Source organism: Cnephaeus nilssonii, assembly GCF_951640355.1.
Source record: "Cnephaeus nilssonii genome assembly, chromosome: 23".
NCBI classification, from domain to species: domain Eukaryota; kingdom Metazoa; phylum Chordata; class Mammalia; order Chiroptera; family Vespertilionidae; genus Cnephaeus; species Cnephaeus nilssonii.
In genome coordinates this window covers 16,933,734-16,946,051 of record NC_137094.1, presented here as the reverse complement: position 1 = coordinate 16,946,051, position 12,318 = coordinate 16,933,734, and the positions used below count along the sequence as shown (strand labels likewise).

Here is a 12,318-nt window from a genome sequence, read left to right as displayed (position 1 = left end):
GAAAAATCGGGCCCACTTATCCTATCTAATAAAGAGGGAATATGCAAATTGACCATCACGCCATCACAAAGATGACGGCGCCCGTAGCCACAAGATGGCGGCGCCCAGTCCCCTCAGCCCCATCGGAGTCCCCCTGTCCTTTCAGCCCTGCCGGGGAGGTGGCGGGGGGGTGCCTGCCACCGGAGCCCCCCAGTCCTTTCACAGAAAATGGGTTGCCTCAAAAGTTGGTTAAGCTACTTAGGACAGTGGTCGGCAAACTGCGGCTCGTGAGCCACATGCGATTCGCGAGCCGCAGTTTGCCGCTCTGCTGACTAATGAGTTTGCCGACCACTGTCGTAGGACAGAAAGCATTCAAAATCTTTGAAAAGGGAATTCCAATATTTATAAACGTTTGGACTAGACAATTCAAGGTTATTTCCACTACAGCCTTCTATGATTTTGTGATATTAACATTCTGAATTCACATAGTACCAGCTGTATTGTATGTAAGCAGATATTATTTCAAGGAATGGCCATTATTATTAAAAACAACTCATGAAACCACACTCATTTTGTATGTCAAGGACATTCTGTGTGATTTTCCTAATGGCTGGAGTTAATGCCCCTAAACCGGCAGTCGGATATCCCCCGAGGGGTCCCAGATTGGAGAAGGTGCAGGCTGGGCTGAGGGACACCCCCTCCATGCACAAATTTTGTGCACCAGGCCTCTAGTTCTTTTATAATCTTAACGAAGCAAATTCTAAACCCATTCACAGCCCTCAAGTGCTGCTCGGTCACCCATCACTCCCCCTCCCATCTTTTAAGGAATCTGGAAATCATGCTGGGAACCTCTGGAGAAGAACTAAAGGAAAGGGTACAATAATCGGGTCAAGTTGAAGGCTAAACATTAAAGGTCAGCTTCTTAGAGGCCAACGAAACAGGTCCTTATATGTGTTTGCAAAGTTCTGGCTCACCCCAACCCCTTTTTCTTTCTGCATCAATTAGGCTATTTTAATCCTCTCTCCTTGTACGTCCAGAGTGTCCTAGGTGTCTTATTTCCGCAGGAAGATGTATGAAACCGCTTCCAAGGTAGCCTTCCGTTTAGGATCTACCCTTGATTCAGTCTGAATATTTCTCTAACTGGGTTCAGATTTCAACTCCGCTGCTGATTAGCTGTGTCCTTAAAAACTTGTATCATCAGCCCAGCCCAAACTTTGAGAGGAGGGAATTACACACACGTTAGCCGGAGGGTCAACCTAGGAGCCAGGAGGTCACGGTTCCATTCCCGGTCAAGGGCACACGCCTGGGTTGCCGGCTCGATCCCCAGTGCGGGGCGTGCAGAGGGCAGCCGGTCAATGATTCTCTTACATCATTGATGTTTCTATCTCTCCCTCTCCCTTCCTCTCTGAAATCAATAAAAATATATTTTAAAAATAAATAAAATCAGTGTTTTGTTTTGTTTTCACTCTCCTGGCTGCTTCCCCGAGCCCCACCGCCGTCACCTCCGGTGTAGGTTAGGTATCGGGGTCACCATCCAACAGACCCAGAGCTGTTTTCAGATTGGCCGTCACCTGGGGATGTTCTGTGCTCAACTTTCAAAATCACCGCGTGAGTCGTATCAGCTTGCACTCTGTTTCGATCATAACAGGAACCAGGTGCCTTAATTTGGAGCAAAACAGAATGCGTTTCAGCCATCAGTAAGAGAGCGATTGTGTTGTGCTGTTTTCTATCGTATTATTATTATTTTTTAAATTGTGCTACCCACTTTTCTTTACAATCCATGTGCCTCATGTGAGCTTGAGTGATTTTTAAAAAATGTATTTGTATTGATTTTAGAGAGAGGAAGGGAGAGGGATAGAGAGATAGAAACATCGGTCAACCAAGGTACATGCCCTTGACCGGAATCCAACCTGGGACCCTTCGGTATGAGGGGTCGACAATCTGTCCACTGAGCCACACCGGTTAGGACGCAACTTGAGTCATTTTTAAAATGTCAGTCACATCCCATCACACTCAATGGTGCCCATGACACGAGGACTATACCCCAGCCTGAGTCCCCAGTTCCCCCGGGACCCACCCTGCTCTCCCGGTTCTGGCATCCCTGCTGGTCCCCCGCACAGGGCAGTCCTTGCTGTGCTCTGATGGGAGCTCTCTGCCCTCAGCTCTTTCTAGGGCTGGTTTGTTCACCCAGTTGAGGTCTCAACTCAAATGTTAGCTCTGCAGAGAGGCCTTTTAAGGCTCCTACCCTGTGACGTTAACTTGGTCCCTCCACCCCCATCTCTGTCTATCCCCACCCCCCTGTCTCTCTAGCACGGCCTTGTGGCGTAAATGGTGTGGGTTTTATTGTCCAAGGCCCGACTTTCACTCTCGCCTCCACCAAGAATCACTTAATCTCCTCCAACCTACACGGCCTCGTCTGCAAAATGTGGAAAATTAATAGCACCTACTCGTAATAGCACCGGGCAGTTCAAACTCTGCAATGTATAGGGAACACTTAAGTAATTCTTGGCACACGCAAAGCATAAAGCATTCAGTCAACATCGATGTCGTTGCTGCATTATGTATAGCGCTGTCCGTTGTCCATCACTCTCTGGACCCATACGACGCAAGCTAAGAGCAGTGATGGCTCCCTGGGCCCATCGCTGTGTCCCGGGGGCTTAGGACAAGTTTGGCACAGGGTGGGCACTCAGTGACCATTCATTGGACACACGAGGGCAGCCAATGTCCATCCACACCCCTCTCGCTCTTTCTTCTTCTATTTTCTCCCCTGGAAAGCAGATGCTCTGTTCATTTACAGGAATTCGGATACTTGGAAGCGTCGAGCCATGACTTTACATAGACCCTCGCGTCCCCTTAAGATGATGAAAACCTTTCTTCTTAAAAGATGGTAAAGCTACCATCTTTTCGTTTTACCAGTCCAGACTGAAAGAGTCATTGATACGCTGGCGCCCCCTCAAGGTAGAGGACGGGATTACAGGGGCCCACCTTCCCACTCCTGGCCATCACTCCCCCTCCCTCCTGAAGTCCCTGAACGTTGGGGGCCACTGTTAACAGAAAATATCGATCACTTGCTTAGCTGTAGGCAGGGCTTCCGTATTGAGATGATAAGAGAGCATAGGAATGAAAGTAATGCGCGAAGAACAAAATTGAAAATAAAAAATAATTTTGCCAAATTGCCTGTTATAAAGAAAGCTGGTCTTATGTTTCCTAACATTTATATTTAAGGTGAAAGTTGTAAAGGTTTCAAAGTCATTGAGCTGTGTAATCCTGGATATAAGACATATGCGTTTCGTTTTTATTATTTAAAGTTCTTGGCGTTGCTAATTCATGGAAGTTCTACAAGGAAGAGGCATCCAACAAATGAGACACTAAAAATCTCAAACAGCCCTAGCTGGTTTGGCTCAGTGGATAGAGCGTCAGCCTGAGGACAGAAGGGTCCTAGGTTCGATTCCAGTCAAGGGCACATGCCCGGGTTGCGGGCTGGATCCCCAGTAGGGGGCGTGCAGGAGGCAGCCGACCACTGATTCTCATCATTGATGTTTCTATCTCTCTCTCCCTCTCCCTTCCTCTCTGAAATCAATAAAAATATTTAAATGAGTAAAAGTTGGGTATTTTTCAAATATTCATTCAGCGGTTGTATTTGTCGTCTTTATGAGTGATATGTACCGCTTGTCCATAGTTAGATATTGGGATCTTAAGGATTTTTTCACTAATTTCTGTGATACAGCTCTGTATCCATTTCTTATGAACATCAGTGTTTATGTAACAGACGACTCTACCTTATAGGGCTTTATGCAACTGGCGGGGGAAAAAACGAATGTCGGTATTCACTCTCTGTTTACTTAGACACGTGGTCCAGAAGCTTTTGGCTTTCCATCCCTAATTCTGATTCACGGGAAAGCCAAATGCGATGCCCTTACTGCACAGCTGCCGTAGGCAGAGTTGCCCCGTCAAGCCTCCTCACACCTTCTTCCCCTTCGTGACCAAGACTCCTGTGAAATGACTTGTCTGTTTGACCCTCCAGGTCCTTGAGATTGTCTCATTATAGCCTCCCAGAAAATGACCACAGAGAGAGAGATTTAAACTCGACGTGGAAATGCAACCCTGGGTAATGGAAAACATCTTACACAGAGTGCCGGGAGGGGCTCTTTCAGTTGGTATTTTTGCTGTTTTGATAGTTGGGGGGTGGAGAAAACCAAGGGTTGTGTTGTAAATGATTCACACTTCGCACCTGAGCGTAGGTCCACGCACAACACCATACCGTGCATCTCCGGTGCCTCCATAGCTAGGGATCGGTCCAGAAACACAGCCTGAGCCACAGGTTTGACTGTACCTGACGACTCTCAGATGAGCTTCTCCATCTTTGATAAATTGGGAAGTTCCCTGGAATCGAAACCCTCGCTCATCTGCTCGGCCCTCCTTCCTTACCCACGTCCTGCCCAGGGTTGGTGACGCTCCACGGAGAAACAATAAAAGTGTCATCTGTGCTGTCAACACACTGCACTCTGTCTAGACCATCTTAGCACGACTTTTTTTTTTAATATATATTTTTTAACTGATTTCAGAGAGGAAGGAAGAGGGAGAGAGAATCATTGATCGGCTGAGGGTCCCCACCCGTGCACGAATTTGTGCACCGGGCCTCTAGTATTAGTCGAAAAGCACAACTAGCACGGGGAGGTTGTAGAAAGATGTGTTCTAAAGTCACCGCTTCGGTTCTCGGCGTTTGCGGGCACGTTGGCGTCATTCCGTGGTTGGCTGTCCTTTGCCTTGACCATCATACGGGAAACCTTAGGAGGCAGGCATTGAAGAGGTAGCACCCATGTTCGCAGTGGCCTCAGATGTCCTGTGTTCCCGAGCTGTTTCCTCGGTGACACCAGCGAGACTTCATTATCAAAGCCAGCCGGGGGTGCAGCTCCGTACAGAGACAGTGTTTCTCAGGCACCCCCAGAGGTAGCCTTACAAAACCTTGGTAGTCCTCATCCCGTGGGTTAATCAGCATCTAGAAGGGATAGAGCATGATGCCGAATTTCATGAGACTCAACTGGCATATCTATACTAATAAAAGGGTAATATGCTAATTAGACCGAGAGACCTTCTGGATGTCCTTCCAGACAAAGGCATGGTGGCAGAGCTGAGGCAGAGAAGGTTAGGGGCAATCAGGCCAGGAGGGGAGGGCAGTTAGGGGTGATCAGGCTGGTAAGGGAGGGACAGTTGGGGGTGAGAATGCCGGCGGGGGGAGGGGCAGTTTGGGGCAAGCAGGCCGGAAGGCAGAGTGGTTAGGGGCAATCAGGCAGGGAGGCAGGTGAGTGGTTAGGAACCAGTGGTCCCGGATTGCAAGAGGGATGTTCGACTGCCAGTTTAGGCCTTATCCCACAGGGATTGGACATCCACCGAGGGGTCCACACCCACCCCGCCATGCACGAATTTCGTGCACCGGGCCACTAGTATTATAGAAAAGTGAGAAACATACTCTGATAATCGGGACTGTCCCAGAGGGCTCAGAATAGTCTGGTATTATTGAGAGTCACTGGTGGTCCTGAAATAAATGCTCGACGGCCATGCTGTCGTCACCGTCCTTTCTCCATCTGTCATCCGTCCGTAAATCTGCTGCCCAGATGGACCGTCTCGGGCATCCAAGGAGTCCAGCTGGCGTGGCTCCGTGCTTGAGCATCAACCTATGAACCAGGAGGTTCGAGTCCCGGTCAGGGCACGTGCTTGGGTTGCAGGCTTGATCCCTAATAGGGAGCGTGCAGGAGGCAGCCGATCCATGATTCTCTCTCATCATGGATGTTTCTCTCTCTCTCCCACTTCCTCTCTACAAATCAATAAAAAAGTTTATTGATTTTAAACATTTTAAAAGTTTAAAAATGAAAAAGATAAGGACATTGCAACCTCAACTTGAAAAAGGTGACAAAGACCAATACGTCTTGGTGCGTGAGGCTGTGTTTTTATTGTCGGTGCCTCGGTGTTGATAAGCAGGCAGGAGATGATGGATTTTTTTGATTTGTTTCCTTCCAGCGGTGTACCTCTGCAAGAGAACGATGCAGAACAAGGCCCGGCTGGAGCTCGCCGACTATGAAGCTGTGAGTACCAAGGACGTGCTACCCACGGAAGTCATGAAATGAACGGGAATGAGGCTCACAGTCATTTCAGGCCTCCGGCAACCTTCTCCATGCGTGGGTGGTGAGGGTCAGATTTTCAAGGGATCAGGTAGCGTAAGGCTTAGTAAACCTCTGATTTGCTTGCTTTCTCTCATTCTCCTTGAAGACGATGATATTCTAAGTGCACAAACTCAGAGTAGAAGGGGGAGCATATCTTATTTGCAAAAATTGGCTTCAGCCCTGGCTGGCGTGGCTCAGTGGTAGAGCGTCAACCTAGGAACCAGGAGGTCACAGTTCCTTTCCAGGTCAGGGCACAGGCCCGGGTTGCGGGCTCCATCCCCAGTAGGGGGCGTGCAGGAGCAGCCGATCCATGGTTCTCTCTCATCATGGATGTTTCTCTCACCCCCCTCTCTGAAATCAATCAATATACTGTATTTTCCGGCGTATAAGACGACTTTTTAACCCAGGAAAATCTTCTATACGCCCAGTCATCTTATACGCTGGAAAATACGGTATATGTATTTTTAAAATGGACTTCCGTGTACACACTTTAGATACTTGTTTATTGTAGTGAAGATATCCAAATTTAGAGAATTAAAGAGCATGTATATCGGGGGAAATAGATTATGCAAAGCTTGCAGGTTGTTCAACCATCAGCAGATTCAATTAATCGGATGCCATCTGTTCGGGTAACGGCGATGTTGTGATTTACTGGGTTTGAAACACGGTCTGGAAAGGGTAGCAGGCTGCCAAGCATCATCACTGTTGTTAAGAACTGGATGGCTGATGGACTCAGTAGTAGAATCTGCGAAGTGGGCACAGATTCTACTACAGGATCCTGAAGTCTCATGGAATTGGATATATGCTCTATTCTAGATGCCGATGGAGCACTTTTTTTCTATGCCAGGTAATTTTAGCCTTTTGGACCTTTAGCTGTGTCCTCTAAAGTCAATTACTCATAAAAATTAATATTTGTGATCGGTCTCCCTGTGTTTCCCGATGGCCGGTAATGGTAGGCTTGGCTGTATTCAGTGAACGTGACGTATCATTTGGACCGGAGTGCATTTTCTACTTTAGAAATTCTATATTTGTCTTCTTTATTTTTTTAAAAATTGATTTTTACAGAGGAGAGGAAGGGAGAGAGAGATGGAAACATCCGTAATGAGAAAGAATCTTGGATCGGCTGCCCCCTGCACGCCCCCTACTGGGGATCAGACCCGCAACCCGGGCATGTGCCCTGACCGGGAATCGAACCGTGACCTCCTGGTTAATGGGTTGATGCTCAACCACGGAGCCACGCTGGCCGGGCTGTATTTCTCTTCTTCTTTTTATTTTTATTTTTATATTTTATTGATTTTTCACAGAGAGGAAGAGAGAGGGATAGAGAGCTAGAAACATTGATGAGAGAGAAACATCGATCAGCTGCCTCTTGCACACCCCCCACCAGGGATGTGCCCGCAACCAAGGCACATGCCCTTGACTGGAATCGAACCTGGGACCCTTCAGTCCGCAGGCCGACGCTCTATCCACTGAGCCAAACCGGTTTCGGCTGTATTTCTCTTCTTGATGAATACGTGTGGCGGGTGAACTAGAAGGGGAGAGGGAAGGTGAACAGCGGCACGCCTTCACCTGTGCTGTACCTTTCAGGAGAGCCTGGCCCGGCTGCAGAGAGCATTCGCCCGCAAGTGGGAGTTCATTTTCATGCAAGCAGAGGCACAAGCAAAGTGAGTCCTTGTGAGTCTCTGGGAAGCTCCGTTCCGGTCCAGGCCCTTTGCTCAGAGAGGCGCCGCGGTTAGCACTACTGACGCCTCTTTGTTCCGCTGTTGACAGAGTGGACAAGAAGAGGGACAAGATCGAGAGGAAGATCCTCGACAGCCAAGAGAGGGCCTTCTGGGACGTGCACCGCCCTGTGGTAAGCCACCGGGCCCCCACGGCCTCCGTCCGTCACCTCCGCCTTCGGGAAGTGAGGGGTGCCCCGGGAAAGTGAGAGAAGACTATTGTGACCCCGTCATTTCCCCAAAGTCTTGGCAAATGAGTTAAGGAAAGATTGCCACTTTCGTGTGAGATGACCAGGGTTCAGTGATGCAGAATCTATATACACAAAAGCCTAAGTGACCGTTCGACCGGTCAGCTGGTAGCTATGACATGCACTGACCACCGGGGGCAGACGCTCTGACTGGTCTGTTAGCTTGCTGCTGGGGTCCAGGTGATCGGGACTGAGCAAGATGGGCCGGACACGCCCTGGAGCCCTCCCGTGGTCCCTCCCCGGCCCTGAGCATGCACTGGTGCGAGGGACCCCACCGGTGCATGAATCCGTGCACCGGGCCTCTAGTTTAATTTATAAAACTGCATTTTTTCCACCGTGGTATCACTTGCTTACTTACTCTCAGCATTGGAGTTGCTTGATCCTTTCAAACACTCGAAGGAAGGAGACCGCCACAAAACAGGTTTGCGCGGCTCACTGTTTATACTTTTCTGGATTTATGATAAAAGTGTAAGTCAACATTCTGTTCCTCCCATAATTTTGGTAAGCCTATGAATAACCTGCTTTGGACATCAGGTTTCATGGGCAAACATTGTCGTTGGCTCAGACTCCCATCAGCTTGTTCTTTAAAAAATATATATATATATATATATATATTGATTTCAGAGAGGAAAGAAGAGCGAGAGAGAGATAGAAACAGCAATGATGAGAGAGAATCATGGATCGACTGCCTCTTACTGGGGATCGAGCCCACAACCCGGCATGTGCCCTGATTAGGAATGGAACCATGATCTCCTGGGTCATAGGTCAATGCTCAGTCACTCCCTTCCTCTTTGAACTCAATTAAAAAAAAAAAAAAATATATATATATATATATATATATATATATATATATATATATATATATATTAAAAACATGTACTGTGTTACAAAAGGAAAACCCTTTTCCCATCATTTAATTGTATTTGAACCAACAAGTGTGTCTGTTACAAACCTTAAGTTTCCAGAATCCTATCTTTCTGAAGAATTTCCAGGACTATGCATATGTCTTACTACCAACTCTGTTTGCCACCTCATGCTTAAATCTCCCTTCCTTTCTCATTTAGGGCATCATTTTGCTCAGTCACACATCCACTACAGTGATTGATTTTATTTTATTTTAATTGTTATTTTTTTAATCCTCACCCAAGGATATTTTTCCCATTGATTTTTTAGAGAGAGTGGAAGGGAGGGAGGAAGGGTGAGGGAGAGAGGGAGAGGAACATCCATGTGGGAGAGAGTGATCTGAAGGAGACTTGTTCTCCATTACTGACTCGGAGCCCTGCTCTTCTGAAGCGTCTTGTTATCGCAAGTCACTCAAACACGTGTGCCTCCTGCTGCAATGAGTGAAAATGCATGACGCCAGGAAAGGAATTAAATGGCAATTACATTCCCTTCAATGAAATATCAACAATAAAACCAAAAAATCCCAGCGTCCGTTTCACAGCCCATTAAGACATTTCCATGAACACGGCGGCAATCGTGTTTCTCAGGAACATGCACATGTCTCCCCTCCGGGAATTCACTCCAAGGCATTCAATTCTGCCTTTTAATAAATAGTGTTCAAGTAATGTCACAGCACAGCTTAATTCTGTTGAAGGTAAATGCACCTTTAAATCGCTAGGAATAACGTACGATCCTTTTCTAGGCCAGTGTAAATGCCACCGATTATTCCTTACATCCAATATTCTGTACTTAATATTCTATCTGGCGAATAGTACATATTGGGACGTTTTTATTAAGTGCCTACTTGGTCATGGAAATGTTATCTGTATCTTACTGGGAAGATATGTTCAGCCGTGTAGGACACCAGCGTACGTATAACATCTCACGTGATTTGGTGCCAGCTCCTGATGCATAATATATATGCTTTAAAAAGATAACTGCACCCTAACCTGTTTGGCTCAGTGGATCGAGCATCGGCCTGCGGACTGAAGGGTCCCGGGTTCGATTCCAGTCAAGGGCATGTACCTTGGTTGGGGGCACATCCCCAGGGTGGGGTGTGCAGGAGGCAGCTGATCGATGTTTCTCTCTCATCGATGTTTCTAGCTCTCTCTCCCTCTCCCTTCCTCTCTATAAAAAGTCAATAAAATATATTTTAAAAAAATAAAAAGATAACTACCTTTTTTTGCTCGGCCGAGTGTGGCTCAGCAGCTGAGCATCGACTCAAGAACCAAGAGGTCACTGGTTTGATTCCCGGTCGGGGCACATGCCCAGGTTGCGGACTCAATCTCTAGTAGGAGTCATGCAGGAGGCAGCCGATCAGTGATTCTCTCTCCTCATTGATGCTTCTCTCTCTCTCTCCCTCTCCCTTCCTCTCTGAAATCAATAAAAATATGTGTATTTTTTAAAAAGAAGGTAACTGATGTTGTCCCCGACCACAGCTGATAGACTGCTGTGGCCTTTTAGAAAGAGTGTCCATCAGGGCCTGCCATCGGGGCTTTTCCTCGGGTTGGGGAGGGCAAGTCATTCACTCAGGATCCAGAGGTCAGAGGTTCCTTCTTCTCTCTGTTCCCGCCTGCAGCCTGGCTGTGTGAACACCACGGAAGTGGACATCAAGAAGTCGTCCCGCATGCGAAACCCACACAAAACCCGGAAGGTAAGACCCCGTGCGTGCGCGGTGCTGCTCTCGGGAGTGAGCTCCGCGGACCTCAGCCGGGAGCACCTGCCCCCTCTCCATCCAGCGTCGTCGAGGGTCCCCCCTGCTCCTCCTTGTCACTTGGCCAGAGGAAAGTCTTGGCACTTGAGCCCCTGTCTTCCTCGGGTCCCTCTCTCCAGAGGACCCAGCCCCATCCTGGGGCAGCAGGGGTCTGGGCCAAGGAGGGGACAAGGCTGCTGAGCCGAGCCCACCCCTCCCCCCCCCATCGGGGAGGAGGGCCATCAGCAATGGGAGGCCTCTCTTTCAGAGACCAGGTGACGAGGAAATGGAGATGGAGACTCTCTGAGAAGAATGGGACTGATGAGAGAAGGGCATTTTTATCTTTTTAAGAATATGTTTTTATTGATGTTAGAGAGAGAGGAAGGGAGAGGGAGAGAGAGAAACATCCAGGATGAGAGAGAATCATGGACCGGCTGTCCCCTGAATGCTCCCCCACTGGGGATCGAGCCTGCAACCTGGAAATCGAACCGTGACCTCCTGGTTCCTAGGTCGATGCTCAACCACTGAGCCACACTGGCGAGGGCAAGAGAAGGGCATTTTTAGAGAAAAGTCTGAGGGAAAAGGGGACATTGTAAAGATTCTTAACTATAGATATTGTGGGAAGACCCCTTTTCACGTCAGAATTTTGTGACGCAGCCATAAGACAGTGACTCTGTGGTGTCTGTTATATGGGAGACTACATATTCAAATAAATAAATAATAAATAAATCTCCAGAACGTAATGACATTTTAAATAATCCTTTGAAAGTACATCGCAGTAGCACCTACATATATCTCTTAAAGTAACACACACACGTTGAAGGTATTTTTTAAAAATATATTTTATTGATTTTTTTACAGAGAGGAAGGGAGAAGGATAGAGAGTTAGAAACATCGATGGGAGAGAAACATCGATCAGCTGCCTCCTACACGCCCCCCTACTGGGGATGTGCCCGCAACCAAGGTACATGCCCTTGACCGGAATCGAACCTGGGACCCTTCAGTCCGCAGGCCGACGCTCTATCCGCTGAGCCAAACTGGCTGGGGCAGTCGAAGGCATTTTTATTTGTTCCATTAAAAAGTGCTCGAGGCGCATGAGAATTTCTGGCCTGCAACGGTCCCTCCAAGGACGTGGCCAAGGCCGGCACCTGTGGATGGAAGCATCCCACACGCAGAGCGCAAGGCCGCCTTTTCCGTGGCTTTTGCTGGTGTGGCCACAGCATGTCCCCGGGTGCGTGTCCCCGAAATAAGCACAGAACATTTCCTTTGTAGTTCTAGTTCCTGTTGTCCGTTTCTCCCACCCGAGGAGCCTGTGCGTGCTGTTCAAGTGCCTCTTCTTTCTTCTCAGGCAGCTGACCTTGATCTTAAGAGAGAGGACCCATGGGGGTGTAGGGGGGATGGTGCCGGAAAAAAAACATTCAGAAGCAGCTCAAAAGCTTTTGTCCCAGGAACTCTGAGAGATGGAGGCAAGGCCACGCCAAAGCAGGCCTGTGGGTGCCTCCCCCCACGCCCCTCACCCCCCATGCCGGGCCCCCCCTCCTGTGAGGGGCCTGCTCAGTCCCTTTCATCCTCTGCCC

General features: G+C 48.3%; 1 protein-coding gene across 1 annotated transcript in view; it reads left to right on the top strand.

Annotated features, from left to right (window-relative positions):
- Window positions 1-12,318, top strand: part of RGS7 (regulator of G protein signaling 7) — a 132,422-nt gene that overhangs the window by 96,053 nt on the left and 24,051 nt on the right. The window contains exons 7-10 of the mRNA XM_079763825.1: window positions 5,998-6,062; window positions 7,728-7,804; window positions 7,911-7,992; window positions 10,628-10,702. Of these exons, the coding sequence (XP_079619951.1) occupies window positions 5,998-6,062; window positions 7,728-7,804; window positions 7,911-7,992; window positions 10,628-10,702 (299 nt within the window). The remainder of the gene's footprint in view (window positions 1-5,997; window positions 6,063-7,727; window positions 7,805-7,910; window positions 7,993-10,627; window positions 10,703-12,318) is intronic.